Consider the following 16,426-nt stretch of genomic DNA (forward strand, 5'->3'; position numbering starts at 1 on the left):
TTATATCCGTTAGCATACTTTTGATTAAAGAACGCCAAGATTTTTACAGTTAAAAAAAAAAATTAATAAGCTACAAAATACAATTATACAAAATATAGCAGACTGTAACTGTAGAAGAAAAAATAAATGTCCCCTACAAGGCTCATGTAAAATAAAAAATGTAATCTATAGCTGCACAGTATCAAAAAACCCAAATCTACATGAATCTATTAACAGCCATAACTCAACCACCAGATTAAATAATGACACCAACTTTAACCAATCTACCAATCAATTACAAACCAACCCACCATATAATAATCCAGCACCTAACGGAAAATAATCACAATAAACAAGAGGCAATATATTTTGGTTCCACATCTGGCCTAATAAAACATAGAATTTCAACGCACAAATATTCTTTTAAAAATAACTCTCTGTCAAACCAAACTACTCTATCCAAGTATATTTGGCAACTCAAGAATAAAAATATTTCTTTCAAGTTGAAATGGCAAGTAATGGAATCTTGCAAACCATATAAACCAGGAGATAAATTCTGTGCACTATGTACAAAAGAGACCCTAAAAATTTTGAAATATGAAGATATAAAAAATACAACCACCCTATTAAATTCAAGAGAGGAACTAATCTTCACACTCAGTCATAAACGTTGGTTTAAATTTAAAGCTTATTATATATCTAAATTACAACGAGCACTTTTTCTTTCCCTGTATTTTAATTAAACTAGTAATTTTACTATTACATTAAAATACACTCTGCTCTTATAATAGATAGTAATAACAAGAAGTAAAAACAGGTTTAAGGCTACTAAAATTCATACTAGAATTGTCCGCAAAGATCTGTGATGCAGTGTACTTGTCTACAAAGACCTGTGATGCAGAGTACTTGGAAAAATTCATTTGTAAAAGTGACTTTCTTCTGATTGTAGGTAATCATGGCTGACACAACAAGAGCATGCTAAGGCTATGAATTAAATAAAGGGTTCTGTTCCAAATTTTATGCAGATTCCCAAGTTGAACAAAAAGATTCCAGAGTTCAACAAGATACATTGATCAAAACGTTGTGAAAATGACACTCAACATGAAAACAGTAGTCTACAGAATTCAAATAATAATATTCAAAGTTTTAGTTGATATAAATAAGTAAAACTATTATCCAATATTAAAATATTCAAGTAATGCTTAGAAAATGAATTAATATCTATTGAAAACAAGTCTATTTATCTAATAGTTAACAAAGATGGAGAAACAATAAAGAATTTTTTTAAGCAACATAAAAATAATGTGATTTATCAAGGTAAAGATGTGAATGTGGTTAGCAAAAAATAGCTACATGTTGATAAAGTTCTGAACTCTTTGAAAGAAACTAAAGTGCAAAAATATGATCCAAGGCGAAAAAGAAAAATTGACTCGTCAGAAATTAAGTTATCAGATTAATAACTATCAATAACAAACTCGGAAATTCAAATTTTACTCTTAGAAAAAGATATCTTACAACATTTGTACAAGTGTATAAAATGTCATTTTCTTTCTTCTTTTTTTAATATTTTTCAGGAATTGAATACAACAAGGCGACAGGTTTCTATCTGTCATTTGATTCCATATTCATTTTATAATGTCAACATATCTTGTCTTCCAAAACGCACAAATACTTACCTCTGGAGTGACATAACAACGTTCTCATTACAGACACCTTCTGAGGGTATGCATCGTGAAAATCTTTGTCTCTTCATATTATCTGATCTTTAATTATTGATAGGATTATATATCTATTATCATCATTTTGGGAAAATAGAAGCTTCATACTATATATATATATATATATATATATATATATATATATATATATATATAAGTATTTAGGTTTAATAAAATATGTTGAGAAACACTTTCCATAAGAGTTCAAAACATATTTATTATTCGGAAAGGAAACACAACTAGAGGTAATAATGTTTTTTCTTCAGAAGGGTACCAGCGTATTGTATAATAAATAAGATCTATTTACTCTTATGACTTTTAAAGATTTCCATTTCCTTTTACCAACATTTATCCTTTTTAATCCAAGGAAAAAATCTCCAACTGTTTTTTTCCCCTAGGAACATAAATATATCTCTGATCAGTTGTTTGGAGAATTTCCACCATTCAATGAAACATATATAAGACACACCATATTAACAACAATAATAATATGACTGAAGTAAATACATATTTGGATTTGGAATGTTTACTAGGGATATTATTGGCTGAAGAGAGCTTGATATGGGGACCTAAAACGGTTCCCTATTATCAGGTTTGAAACCGACAGTACCAATGACTTAATAACAATAAACTTTCTGAAAATAAAAATATAAATAATACGCTCTTATTTTTGGAACCTCTTATAAAAGAGCACAGGATATTTTTTGGAGAGCTAAGTAATTCTTGTCAGTTCATAACTTCATAAGCAAACTTGAAATGAATAAAATAGGAGCAGTACAAGTATTTAGTTTTTCCACAAATTGAGCAGTGTTCTTGACATACAATGATGAAAAAAAGGGAACCATCATCCCTTGTGGGATAAAGTAAAAATTATAGGCAAGGGAAACAGCGGAGAATAAGATGTCCGAAAGAAGCAGCACATATGTCGATGATATAAGCTGTCAACTGATTTTTGGTGATGCCATCTTCAATTCATAATTAAATAAGATGAGACACTTAGGTGGTTTTACTAAGAATTGTAAAATATATCTTGTTGATGTTTTAAGATCAGTCATCAATGATAAACTGATTTCACTACAATTTTTAGGTTTTAAATCATTAACTTTCAAAAGGAAAATGTTTTCCTCCTTGTGTGTGTGTGTAATACAATTTTGTAAAATTGTATCACACACACACACACACACACACACACACACACACTTATGAAATGACTAATTTTTAGGGTACTTAAAATGCACAATAATATATAATGTTTGTAATACATTATCTTTTTGCCTATGTATTTCTATAAGTTATGTTTTTATTTGTAAAGTTCCAGAAAAATCTCCAGACATTCCAGGCTCTTATTATATTGTACCTTCTACTGAACCTAGCAAAAAATGCTCAAATGTCGTCATTTATTGGAAGGTAAGTTGTAATCTTTATAAAGAAAAAAATATAACTTAGTAAACATAATTCTTATGAAACAAAATAGTAGATTTTTCTTTATCTTTTTTTCACTAAATGATTTTTATGAAGTAAATCTTTTAATATTATAAAATTAAAGCTCAAATCCTTATTCTTATGACTAAAGCATTTGCAAACTCCTTTAACGGCTTCCACTTCATTTTACTCCTTTCGCATGAAACTAAATATAGCCCATGCCTTATGTCTAGCAACTATGTTCCAAAATGCATAATGATCAGTTGATTTAGGATTGTGTCCTGTGTATGCAAATATTTACCAAATTTTATATAAGTAGAGCTAAATGTCAATGATATATTTTAAAAGAAAACATTTCTTATGAAACAAATTATTAAAACATGTATAAGAGAGAAACTCTATAGGAGATGATTATCAATTTTTGATTATAAATCTCATTTTTTGATTATAAATCTCATTTTTTTAATTGGTGTGGAAGGTGAGAACATACCTACAAACGAATGTACACGCATAGTATTATACAGATAATATATGCATAGTATTATACAGATAATATGTGCATAGTATTATACAGATAATATGTGCATAGTATTATACAGATAATATGTGCATAGTATTATACAGATAATATGTGCATAGTATTATACAGATAATATGTGCATAGTATTATACAGATAATATGTGCATAGTATTATACAGATAATATGTGCATAGTATTATACAGATAATATATGCATAGTATTATACAGATAATATATGCATAGTATTATACAGATAATATGTGCATAGTATTATACAGATAATATATGCATAGTATTATACAGATAATATATGCATAGTATTATACAGATAATATGTGCATAGTATTATACAGATAATATGTGCATAGTATTATACAGATAATATGTGCATAGTATTATACAGATAATATGTGCATAGTATTATACAGATAATATGTGCATAGTATTATACAGATAATATGTGCATAGTATTATACAGATAATATGTGCATAGTATTATACAGATAATATGTGCATAGTATTATACAGATAATATATGCATAGTATTATACAGATAATATGTGCATAGTATTATACAGATAATATGTGCATAGTATTATACAGATAATATGTGCATAGTATTATACAGATAATATGTGCAAAATAAAATTTAACAACAACATTAACAATATTGGTTACTTATGAATGAATCAAGCTCAATATAGCATGACTAGAAAATACTGGCCAATCGGACACATGGTTTAATCCAAGTTACACAACAGTTAAACGATTAATGTCAATGGCATATTTTTCAAAGAAAACAAATATTTCTTATGAAATAAACACATTGTTGTCATTTTGTATTTTTCATTTCATGTTTAGATGCATGCATTTTGAGGCTCTGAAAGTAACAATGTCAATTGGTTAAAACAAAAGCCTCATAAGATGATTTAAAATTGAGTTTTTCATATTTTTAATTTATCTTAGAACGAATTTTCTTTAAAATACTTTAAATTTTTTTAAACTTTTAATATGATTAATATATTAAAAGATGACATTCAGGTCCATTGAGTTGTTATCCTTGCTGAGACCATAATACAGAAAGTGACATTGCTGGAATGATGGTCATTAAATGACACATCACTCAGTAAGTAATAAAATAACATTTAGGCAAAATTCGATTTCTTTCCTTTTCTTTTGAAGTGTAGTTGACTGAAAAAATTGCCAAAATATTGCCAAAACAAACCCAGAAAAAAAAATGTGATCTTTCAGCAAAACAATGCACTGTGTTAGAAATCAGTTGTAATTCTGGCAAATTACAAAAGTTGCACTTGAATTGCTTCCACACTCATTCTCCATATGTGCCAGTGACAGACTTCAAAAGAATGTTCCAGGGAAAGAGATTTGGCTCCAATGAAGAAGTGATATGAGAAACTCTGGTGTATTTTGAGACCATCAACAAATTGTTCTACAAAAAAGGCATTAAATTGTGAAAGCAGCAATGGAATATATCACTATTGATGAATAAAGTAAAATTTTGCCTAAAATGAAATCAACACAATTCTTGTCTGTATTTTTGGTTTGGATCCTGATGTAGCTGTCATAGTCACAGTTCTTAAATTAATAAGATTAGAAAGGATCCAAACAAAAATATCTAGACAAAAATTGTTTGTATTATTTAATGAAATATATCTAAGATAAAGAATGCTGCCTGTAAATATATATATATATATACACATATTAGTATGGAAATATATTTATTATTAAGATACACAGAGGCATCATCATGCTTATTCCTGCAGTGTAATTCTGTGTATTGCCATAATATATTTTCATGCTATTCAGCTCTACTCATGTATTTAGCACTGTTCAAGCAACTACTTCAAATCTATACACAATATATTATATCAGCTTATAAGATTATATGAGTATATACATGAAATAATATATTTATATATATAGTGTATGTAAACTTATAATTGTTTAAAAGAATAATTTTTTTTTTTAAAAGTCTTTTGTTTTTATTTTTAAAACATTTTTACATAGAATTTCAGTTTATTTCAAAGATTTATTTTTGTATTGTAGGAAGTTCCACCCAAATTTCTGTTTGGCAACCCCCAAGGTTATTTGATCCAGTACCGACCAACACACGGCAATTGGCAAGAAGTAGAAATTATGCAGGGTATGACATCTGCAAAAATGTGCCTCAGCATGCAGAAAGCTTTTGAGATTAGACTCTATGCCCGAAACAATGTGAATTTTTCAACAGGATATTCAACGCTGTATATTGAAACTGAAGACAAACGTAAGTAAAAATAGTATAAAGCACTGATTTATGAAATTAATTTTTAGACAGAATTATAAATTCAATATTGGAAATAATAAGCTTTTAATTTTGTATGTCTGCATTCTTTTGGGCTCATGTTTGCAATTTGTATATGAAAATTCGAACCATCAGGTCATTCCAAAAGTTCAGACTGGTTGTGCATGATGATCAATGAAAGAAAATCCTAAAAATGCAAAGTAAATACAAACACTAAATTTTAGCAAGATTTCATATTTTAAAAGATGACATCCAAAAATGATGCAGATAAATATTTTAAAAGATGACATCCAAAAATGATGCAAATAAATATTTTAAAAGACGACATCCAAAAATGATGCAGATAAATATCAAAGCAATTAAACTCTCATTTCAGAATGATTCAAATTAGGCTAAAAAAAAAAAAAAAATTTAACATTGCTTTGAATTGCTCTGTTTTGATGATTATAATTTCAATAATTTTAGCAACATTTTCTTTATTTTTTACAATGTTGTCTTTTTTATTATTTAATTTTAATTGTTTTTTAATATTAACCTGTGTACTTCAAAGATATTGGTACCAAATCACTGAGGAAGGGAAGCCTCCTTAGTCCTGGCCGATACTCTTCCTAAAGTTGTAGACTGGAACAAAAATATCTGGTTTGCAAACCTACAATTACTTAAGGAATAGATAGGTTTTGTCTATCATGCAGCTTTACATTTCTTGATCTATGCAAATGCAGAGGACCCTTCACATGGGCATTTCAAAGGCACGCACTGGTTGGCCTTGTTTCCTGACAATGAGCAACATTGTATTCTTTTCTATTTCTCTATCTATGTAACTTGAGGACAATGTCTTGTCACTTAGTTTCACATGAAAAGTTTGGGCTGCTCTTGTTCTGAAAGATTGAAGGTATAGGTTTTACAATTTGTCTGGCTGCTGTTTTCAACTGGTAATACAGAAGCCCAAACTCTAAGGTAGCTTTATGAGTGGCTGCTCTATAAAACAGTTGTATAATATTGGGATAACTGTATTCACCTATGAAAAAATACTCTGCACTTATTCAGATATCCTAAGTGAAACTAACCTACATTCCTTAATCTCCTCTAGTTGCTTTGATATGACTGAATACCTTCTATTCTGCTGTCAGAGTCTTTACTTTGACAAACATATGCATAGACTCAGTCTACATTTGTAACATTCTCCTCTCGACTAGAATAAGATGCTCAGGCCTACATGCGCTTCAGATAACTCTTACAACATATCATTAGTTACTTATATATCATCTTACGTTTTCTTTCAACTCAGGACTGTACCCTGCTCAATTATGTCTCTGATAGATGCAGTGCGGTCTTTAGATCAGAGCACCCAAATACATGTATTTAAGGATTTAAAAGTTCACCACAGAAATTGTTTTGATTTCTCACAGCTGTTAACAGCCCGCATAGTTTCTACATTGCACATTCCCTTTTACAGACTATCACTTTCCTGACCCTTTTCCCAGATTATGAGGATGAGAAAACTTCACCTCTTGATCTATTCTTTACTATACTGTCTGAGGTTAGTGTGACAGGTGTGCATACCACTCTCAGGAATATTGATAACCTTGTTATAATGGTTGATATCACTGTAAACTTTCAAATGCGGAGATACTACAAATCACACCAAAGAAACCTTTTTCTCTTCCTTCTAATCAGTGTGCATATGAAATGACTAAATTGTTTAAAACAGGCAAAGAAGAACATAGAAAATCTATAGCAAGCCTTACTTTTCCAATGGTTCACTTTGACCTGTGCAGTTGCTATTGTGCATAAACAAGTATTCTACCAGTTCAACTGCCATAAGACAACTACAAATAGTAAAAAATTTATAACCTCAGCAAATCATTGTAAGACTGTAATATGTAATGACCAGAAAATGCATTGAATTGCAAAAATTAGGAACTCGCAATTTCTTGAAAATCTATAATGATGTAGTGAATAATGGGCCTGCAGCAATTGCGCTGCAATCCAACCACCATGTTTGAATGGCAACTGATAAGGTTGAACTATTTGCCCAGCAGTTTGTCATAAAGATACTTTAGACTCCACAAACTACACCCTCACAAATTTCCCACTGCAGACAGAAGCCACACTTAATGATCTGATCATCACCGTTTCCCATATTGAGAATATGATAAAAAAAATTTTGAGATCGGTAAAGTGTGTGGTATTGATCGTATCCCTGCTGAAGTACTATAGTACTGAAGAAATGCTCTGTTGATCTGGCCCTTGTCTTCCCTGCAGCAAATGGTTTACTAAATTATGTTTCTCTGATAGTTTGAAAATTGCCTCTGTTCAAGAATTTTGCTAAAGTATTATTCCATCAGTTTCCTCCCACTCTTTGCTAAAATCTTTGAATCATTAATGAATCTAGCGATAGGCTACTATGACCTTCACCTTCACCGAGGTGAACAATTTATATGACCTTCACCGAGGTGCGCGACTTGACACACAAAAATAAACTGCCTCTTAATCACCTGCTAATGCACGCGTCACTGTAACGTCCAATGACAACAACAACAAAAACCTTCTCACTCGACCTGCCTTTATACCACTATCTCAATCCCTTCTCTTGCGCATGCGCCTGTAGATTCCTGACAACCTCGAGACTTCCGCTTATAAAAACCCAAGCTTTGTTGTCGCGCATGCACAAACACGAGGGCGTTTGTTGTGTTGGTAAGTACTACAGCTACCATTAATTCATTAATGCTAAACTTCTTTCTGACAGTATGTATTAAGCAATCCCGTTCTATTGCGGATATCCTAATGGTCATCTCTGAACACCTATATCATACAATGGACAAGGTAGGTGAAACTAAGGCCATAGTACTTGACATATGCATAGCATTTACTTTGTTTTAAAAGTACTTCAATGGAATGTTTTCTGGCGAACTTTGTATATTTGTGCCCCATTGACCAACTTCCACCCTTTAATTGTAGAGGTCTTCAGATGACAGAACACTTTCTAAAATTTTGATAGCTTCTTTCCTAGAACTCCTAGCTTTTAGAATTCTGTCGCTGCTTCCTGTTTCCCTCGCTGTACCAACATGCAGAAATTTAAATGTAATGTGAACAAATATTTCACTGCACAACTCTACACTTAGAATGCCTCTATAAATATGGCCCTTAATTTAAAGTAGCCCTTCGCCTTACATCTCGGTGGCAATGTGTCTTGATTGAGGTGAATAATAGTAAAACTTTTTATTTTAATGTTTTTTTTCTTTTTTTTTTATATGAAATACATTTATTTAAGAAATTTACTTTCATATTTTTTTTTTATTTCAGGACCTGGTATACCCCCTAATTTTACAGTGGAAATGCTGCCAAATGAAGGAACGCATTTACTGAATATAACTTTGCTTTGGGGACAACCTACACAAATTCCACAGGGTCTTGAGTTAAAAGGATATCTACTTTTTTGGTGTCATAGTCATGACACCAAAAAGAAATATAATTGTAAGGTAAGTTTCTGTTGTGATAGAACTAATCTATGTTACCTACTAATAGACTATTCCAATCTCAATAAATACTGGATGACTAAGCTGTAAGGTGTTAGTGGACCAATCTAGGTCATTTGTCAGCTACTACGAACAGCCAACCCATTTTATGCTTTGCAATACATGTTGTTACTTTATTTTGGCATTCTGTTTTTCTTTGCAACCCTTAACAGGGCTATAATCGTGGCAACATTGGATTTCAGACTTGCAGAGGTCACTCGTATTTAAAATACCCCCAGCACTCAAAAGAACTCACAATGAAAAGCTAAATTAAACCAAGCAAGTGTTCAGAAAACACTGATGAAAGGAGAAAAACAGGAACTTGCAAAAACCAAATAAGTGTGTGGACATAAAATTTGAATTTCAAACTTGTGGAAAGTAAGAATATTTGCATATTTTTTTCTTCTCTTTACCACTGTCACAACATTTTCGCGCACTCATAAATACAAAAGAAAGAAAAATATGAACCATTTGTGGGGTTTTTTCTCGCGTCATTAAATAAATGTTTCAGTAAGTAAAGTATGTACGGTTTTTGAGTTTTTTTCCTTTTGGTCAACATTTTTTTGCACTATGAAAAAACATTTGCTTTGAAGGAATATTGAATATTTCTCGCATATTTTTTCTCTCTTCTATAGGAAAAGACATTTGATTGGGATTTAAAACTATGGTCAACGTTCATTTGCAAAATTATTGAAGGAAACAAATTACTGTTTCCTTTCCCCCAGTTGTTTTAAAAATGGTTAATCTGAATGTGGTTTTGCTAATTTCCTTAAATTCAGTATTTTACCCATCATACAAAAATGGACATCTTACAAAGTACATTGGAAAAATTATTAAAACTGCAAATTGAACAACTGTTACATGATAAGGGCTGTCCCCTTTTCGTTTAAGTATAAAAATAGAGAGATTTAGTTAAAATGAAATAGAATAGACGAAATTCGAACCTCGTAATTTAGGTTTAGAAATAGATTACGAGAGAGAATTAGAAAATGGAATGTAAAAACAAACCATTGTTAAGCTTAGAGATAAAATAGTTTTAAGAAAAGGAATGTGCATTTGTCAATTTTGTTATGAAATTGAAGTGAAGAATGCAACTATAGGATAATTTAATAAACATGTTTTTAACATATTGGAAATATAGGTTACTGGAAATCTAGGTTAAAATTCCTTTTGTAAACAAAGGAAAAAGTTTTGGACACGCATTTCCGGAACACGTGAAAGAAGACACATGTTTTAACATGTGTATGAAGTCATGGAAAATGGGAAGTTCTCGATATAGTTAGAAACTTTAGAGTTAAGCAGGGAGAGTCTGAGGACGACAGACGACCGTCTGGAGTCGAGAGATGGACAGTCAAACGTCTGGAAGCGAGACAGTCACCTTTGAAACATAGAATGTAAAACTTTGAATTCCTGACTAAGAAAACCACCGACCAGTCCATGGAAATAAACGCGTCATGTGTTTTTATAAATGTCGTCTTTGTGTTGTAATTCTACCAAAAGGTAAAGTGAAATTGTCATTATATGTCTTATATATCCTGTGTTTTAAAATGTCTTCACATGCACAATGTCTCTACATCTCATATCTACAATGTGAACACTAAGACTGTCTCAACACTGTCTCATCACTCTAAGAGCTTCTACTACACTTCTAAGTATGAACATTTTATATATATGAATCTCTTCATAACACGAACACAGAACGCAACATCTCTCTTAATAAGACTCTCAAAGACTCACTTTTAATAAGACTTCCTAACAACGATCTATAACACCAACAAAAAGAATAATAAGAATGAACTATCTAACACAACAACAATTATTTGAACACCAGAAATGCTCAGATGAAAGAAAACAACAGCACATGGAAGAGCTGTTTATACAAGTCATAAAAAAAAAAATAATACGCCCACCGATAATAATACCGCATTTTTACAAGACTCAATATGGAATGCAATTGAACATTTTTGCTACAGACCTGAAGAAGGTAAATCATTTAAAGCTTATTTTCGTCAGTATGAAGATTTTTTTTAGTATTGACTGCAAACAGTGGTCGGATCAGAAAATGGTTCATTTATGGAAACTAGAGATGGCCGAGCATAACAAGTTTGTGGATTTTATTTTACCACGTAAAACATCGGAATGCAGATAATTTTAAATGTTTAGTATTTGCACAAGGACTGGTTTCTGGTCGAGATGCGGAATTAGAAGGCATGCCCTAACAAAATTAGAAATGAACATAACCTTACAAAAGCAGAAAATAGAAATTATTAAAAAAAGATTTGATGGATATCGAAGTTGGAGGCATGCAGATAAAAAAGCAGATAAAAAAGCAGATAAAAAAGCAGATAGGCAATTTAAAAAACACATAAAAAAATAAAACACAAATTAGGGGTAAAGGACATCGACACATCGACACATAGTTAAGAATTTGAAGAAAGAAAAATCACATCTTTATGTAATCAATGTGGTAATTTGCATTGGGTTAAGGGCTATCCATATTTATCAAGAAAATGTTTAATATGTAAAAAAAAATAGAACACAAAGGTACTCATTGTAGAAATAAAATTAAATACAAAACCCAAGTATGTTTGGCAGACTGAAAATAACGAAAGAGGGTTGCAAAAATGTGACTATAAAAATTCATGATAAAGAAATAAAAATGCAACTTCATTTGGTTCAGACCTTTCGATATTAAATTTAAATACCTAGAAGAAATTGAATAAACCCACAATGCTGAGAACACACAAAACAGTAAAGGTTGTTAACGTTACACAAATTAACTTCACAGGTCAATTTTAGCCAACGTCACATTATTGGGAAAGATGAAAAAATTAAAAGCTTATGTATTAAGGAATACCCCTAACCTACTTGGGTTGGACTGGATGCATGAGTTTAATTTATGAGACATGCCAATATCTACATTCACAGAACAGCAGAATTAATGCCAGCAGAAACGGAGACATTAATAACGAATTTAAAAAATGAATTTACGCTGACCTGGGAAAATGTACAAAAATGGCCATGGAATTAAGATTCAAGTGGAATGCACATCCAATTTTCAAAAGAACAAGCAACATACCATTTGTGTTGTTGGAAAAAATCGACCAGAAGTTCCACAGATTAGAAAATGTGGGCATTCTATGAAAATAGAATACAGTCAGTGGGATGTCCCCATGGTCTATGTGAAAAAGAAATCGGGAAATCTGTGTTACAGCAGATTTTTTGACAGGGTTGAATGTGTCTTTGGAGAACTTCCACTATCCCCTACCAAGTCCAAAGGAAGTTTTTACAAGACTAACATGAATATTTCTTTGAGACATCTTACAATATTCTTTTCTGTTTATAAGTTTGACTTCATCCCACAAGAGCTGATGATTTGTCTTTTCAAATTGATAGTAAAATTGAACCCCTATGGTCTAATGATTTAAAAGCATAGGTTTAAAATCAGTTCTAAGCGACAGTTTTCTGGAGATTGAAGGTTCAATCCTTAAGAATAACTTAAATTGATCTTTCTATCCAATCATGTTCAACAAAATGAGAACAATTTCTCTCATGGATTAAATAAAGGATTCAGTTTGAAATTTGGTACAGATTCCCAGAGTTTGATCTAAATATTTCCAAGTTCAACTAGAATATTCTCAAGTTCAAAAAGATGCACCTGATAGAAGGTCAAAGGTTATATTGGCTGAAACTATGTAAATATAACAACCTAGATGAGAACAGTAGTTCAATTATAACAAATTATTAATCCTTATCTAAAAAAATAATTGAAACATAATTTGTATAATTATCTTCTTTTTTTTTTGACAGGATGAAGCTAATTGGATCCACTTACCATTTGATGTCCACAACTATTCCTTAGTGACCATGAAATCTGCTATCAAAAATCTTGTCTTTGCTCTGGCTACACAGGCAAGTGTCATTGAAACGGGGCAAGAAGTTCGCTCAGACATTTTGAATGGCTTCCATTCTGGACCAAAAAATCTGACCAGTGGAATGGTCTGGTCATCTTGTATATTCTATAAGGATATGAGTAAGTTTATACAAAAGTTATTTTTTGTTTAAATGAATATTTCATATAAAACAAGTTCATAAAATACTTAAATTGATATTTTTTTAATAATGTTAGTATGATATTCAATTTTATAAGAGGATTTTCTAAAAGTTTTATGCATTTCACACAAAAGTTTCACATCAATATTAAGTTATAAGCATGCATATTGCTCCAATATGTATGCAAGAGTTATTTGCCCTTCTCCTCTGCTGGGTGAGTGATTCTTCTATTTGGATCAGTTTTATGTTTTGTTGTATTTTGTATGCTTGCGAATAATGTCTCTTCATACCTTCAAACAATTTTTTTTTTTACATAGGCGTCACCACATTATCAAGGCCAAGAGGCCACTCAAGGATAAGGGTTAAAGAGTGTACAGTAGAAATTGGACAATATAGTAATCATTAGTAATGAAAATTTGGTAAATTTGATAACTTATATGGAACGGCTCATCAAGAACTTATTTACGTTAGACTTGAAGACAGCCATATTGTAGTCAGCCGGAAAGCAGGAAAACGGAAGACAATTCCACAGGCGTGCAGTTCTAAGAAAGAAGCTTTGTTCATGGAATCTACGTTTAGGTTTAGGCACAGATAAAGAGTGGGGGGAATTATTGATAGTGTTTACAGCTAGATGAGTGTTTCTTGTGAAAGTTTGGCGAGGGGGGACCATAGATTGAAGCTCAGTCGAACACCTTCCATGAAAATAACGATACATCAGAGACAAACTCACAACATCTCTTCTGTGAAATAGAGGTTGCAATGAAGAGAAAAGGACATCTCCTACGAGGCTACAAAGTCTATTTTGAACTCTATCAAGGCAGGACAAGTCCTTTCTAACAGCTCCTGCCCAAATGTGGCAACAATATTCCATCCTTGGACGTACCTGGCTCTTATATAGGTAGAGAATAGCATCAGCAGTGAGATATCTACTGGATCGATAGAAAGATCCCACCATTTTTCCAGCGGCTTTGGCAACAGATTTGATGTACGTGTTCCATTTAAGATCAGGAGTAATGGTCAAGCCCAGAAGCTTGTTAAAACTTGAGGCCTTCTGAAGACGAGAGCCATTCATTTCAATTGATGCCAGATGTGGATCAGAATGTTGATGATGTAAAGAGAGAAGCTTGGTTTTAGATGCATTAAAAGTAACCAGCCACTCCTTACCCCATTGTACTACGTGCTCAAGATCAGAGGAGAGAGAATTGGAGAGAACTTGGTCGTTTACTGTCTTAGATGTGCTACCATAAATGGTAGTGTCGTCAGCATAGATGTCTACAAATGATGTAAGGATGTGATTTGGAAGATCATTAATATAGATCAGGAAAAGAGTTGGGCCCAGGATGGATCCCTGAGGGACACCAGCATTAATACTGTGAGCTTCTGATTTTTGCCCATCAACTACTACTCTTATGAACCTATCAGAGAGAAATGATTTAATAATTGAGAAGACATTTCCAGCAATACCATAGCTAGAGATCTTATGAAGTAAACCTTTATGCGATACCCTATCAAAGGCCTTAGATATGTCAAGAGCAATTGCCCTAGAAAGGTTGCCTCCGTCGAGAGATTTGCTAATCCTATGAGATACAACTGTAAGCACATCTGCTGTAGATCTAGCAGAACGGAAACCATATTGAGTGTCACTAAGAAGGTTATTTTTGTTGAGATGGTTGATTACTTCTGTATTTAACACAGATTCCAGCAACTTACTCATGACGCACAGGAGACTTATTGACCTGTACTGAGAGGGGGATGAGCGATCACCTGAATTCTTAAATACAGGGCATACTGATGAAATTTTCCAGGGAGATGGGAAACTATTCTCTTTAAGACAACGTTTAAACAGTTTTGTAAGTATGGGCGCTAGTTCAGGTTGAAGTTTTTTGAGTACTATAATTGGAATACCGTCAGGGCCAGTTGCTTTACTGGAATCAAGGTTTTTGATTAGCTTGGCAACATCACATACAGATATACGCATATCACATAGCGTGTTTTCTGATACAGGAGGAAATATTGGGGGTTGGCAGCCTTGATCGCAAAGGGTAGAATTAGCTGCAAAGTTTTTGGCAAAGAGTTTGGCTTTGTCTGATGCTGACGAGATTACCTCAGGTTCATTGATAATAGTTGGGATGGAGCACACGCTTCTGTTCAGGATTCTGTTTGGTATTTGGCAAAACTGGTGGGAACCAAGCCGCTGCTCAGCTACTTTGGACTTAACAGATTGAGCATACAACTCTCTTGCATTCTTTATTACTTTCTTACAATGGTTGCTGGCAGTCCTGAAAGCGGCTTTAGGTTTCATACATCTATTACGTTGGAAACAGTGGAAAAAGTGATTTCTGTGCACAATGGCAGCAGCACATTCTGGAGAGAACCATGGCTGGCTGTTAGGTTTTTGCTGAAACTTTTTCAAGGGTATGAAACGGTCAATACCTACAATTAACCATTCCGTCAGGTCTAATACTATAGAGGACACATCCTTTTTAAACATGGAATGCAGAGGTAGATCAGATATAAATGTACGGAAGCTATCCCAGTCAGCCTTAGTGTATCGATATACTGTACGATGGAGAGGTACGTCTGGGGACTTATTACATTTCATTTTTATCTTAATTGATACAACAGAGTGGTCGGAAGATCCAAGAGGCGACAGAACAGAAACTGAACATAGTTCAGGGCAAGTTGTGAGAAAAAGGTCTAGTAGGCTCGCATACTGGCCATCATTGTCGGGCACACGGGTGGGTTCCTGAACAATCTGAGTGAGGTCATAGGCAATGGAGAAATCATGACAGAACCTCCCCTCATCATCGGTCTTGTTAGAGTGGGTCAACCATTTGACGTTGTGAACATTGAAGTCACCACATACGTGAATGTTAGCTGAAGGATAAGCAGATAGGACTTGGTCAATTTTCT

General features: G+C 32.7%; 1 protein-coding gene across 5 annotated transcripts in view; it reads left to right on the top strand.

Moving 5' to 3' along the window:
- Positions 1 to 16,426, top strand: part of LOC145259166 (uncharacterized) — a 621,516-nt gene that overhangs the window by 493,991 nt on the left and 111,099 nt on the right. For all 5 annotated transcript variants that reach the window (XM_080116896.1, XM_080116897.1, XM_080116898.1 and 2 more), the window contains 5 exons: positions 1,554 to 1,701; positions 3,010 to 3,104; positions 5,705 to 5,924; positions 9,249 to 9,424; positions 13,271 to 13,493. In XM_080116896.1, the coding sequence (XP_079973022.1) occupies positions 1,554 to 1,701; positions 3,010 to 3,104; positions 5,705 to 5,924; positions 9,249 to 9,424; positions 13,271 to 13,493 (862 nt within the window). The remainder of the gene's footprint in view (positions 1 to 1,553; positions 1,702 to 3,009; positions 3,105 to 5,704; positions 5,925 to 9,248; positions 9,425 to 13,270; positions 13,494 to 16,426) is intronic.

The sequence above is a fragment of the Euprymna scolopes genome, chromosome 34 (assembly GCF_053919585.1).
Source record: "Euprymna scolopes isolate OS-2025 chromosome 34, ASM5391958v1, whole genome shotgun sequence".
Classification (NCBI taxonomy): Eukaryota; Metazoa; Mollusca; class Cephalopoda; order Sepiida; family Sepiolidae; genus Euprymna; species Euprymna scolopes.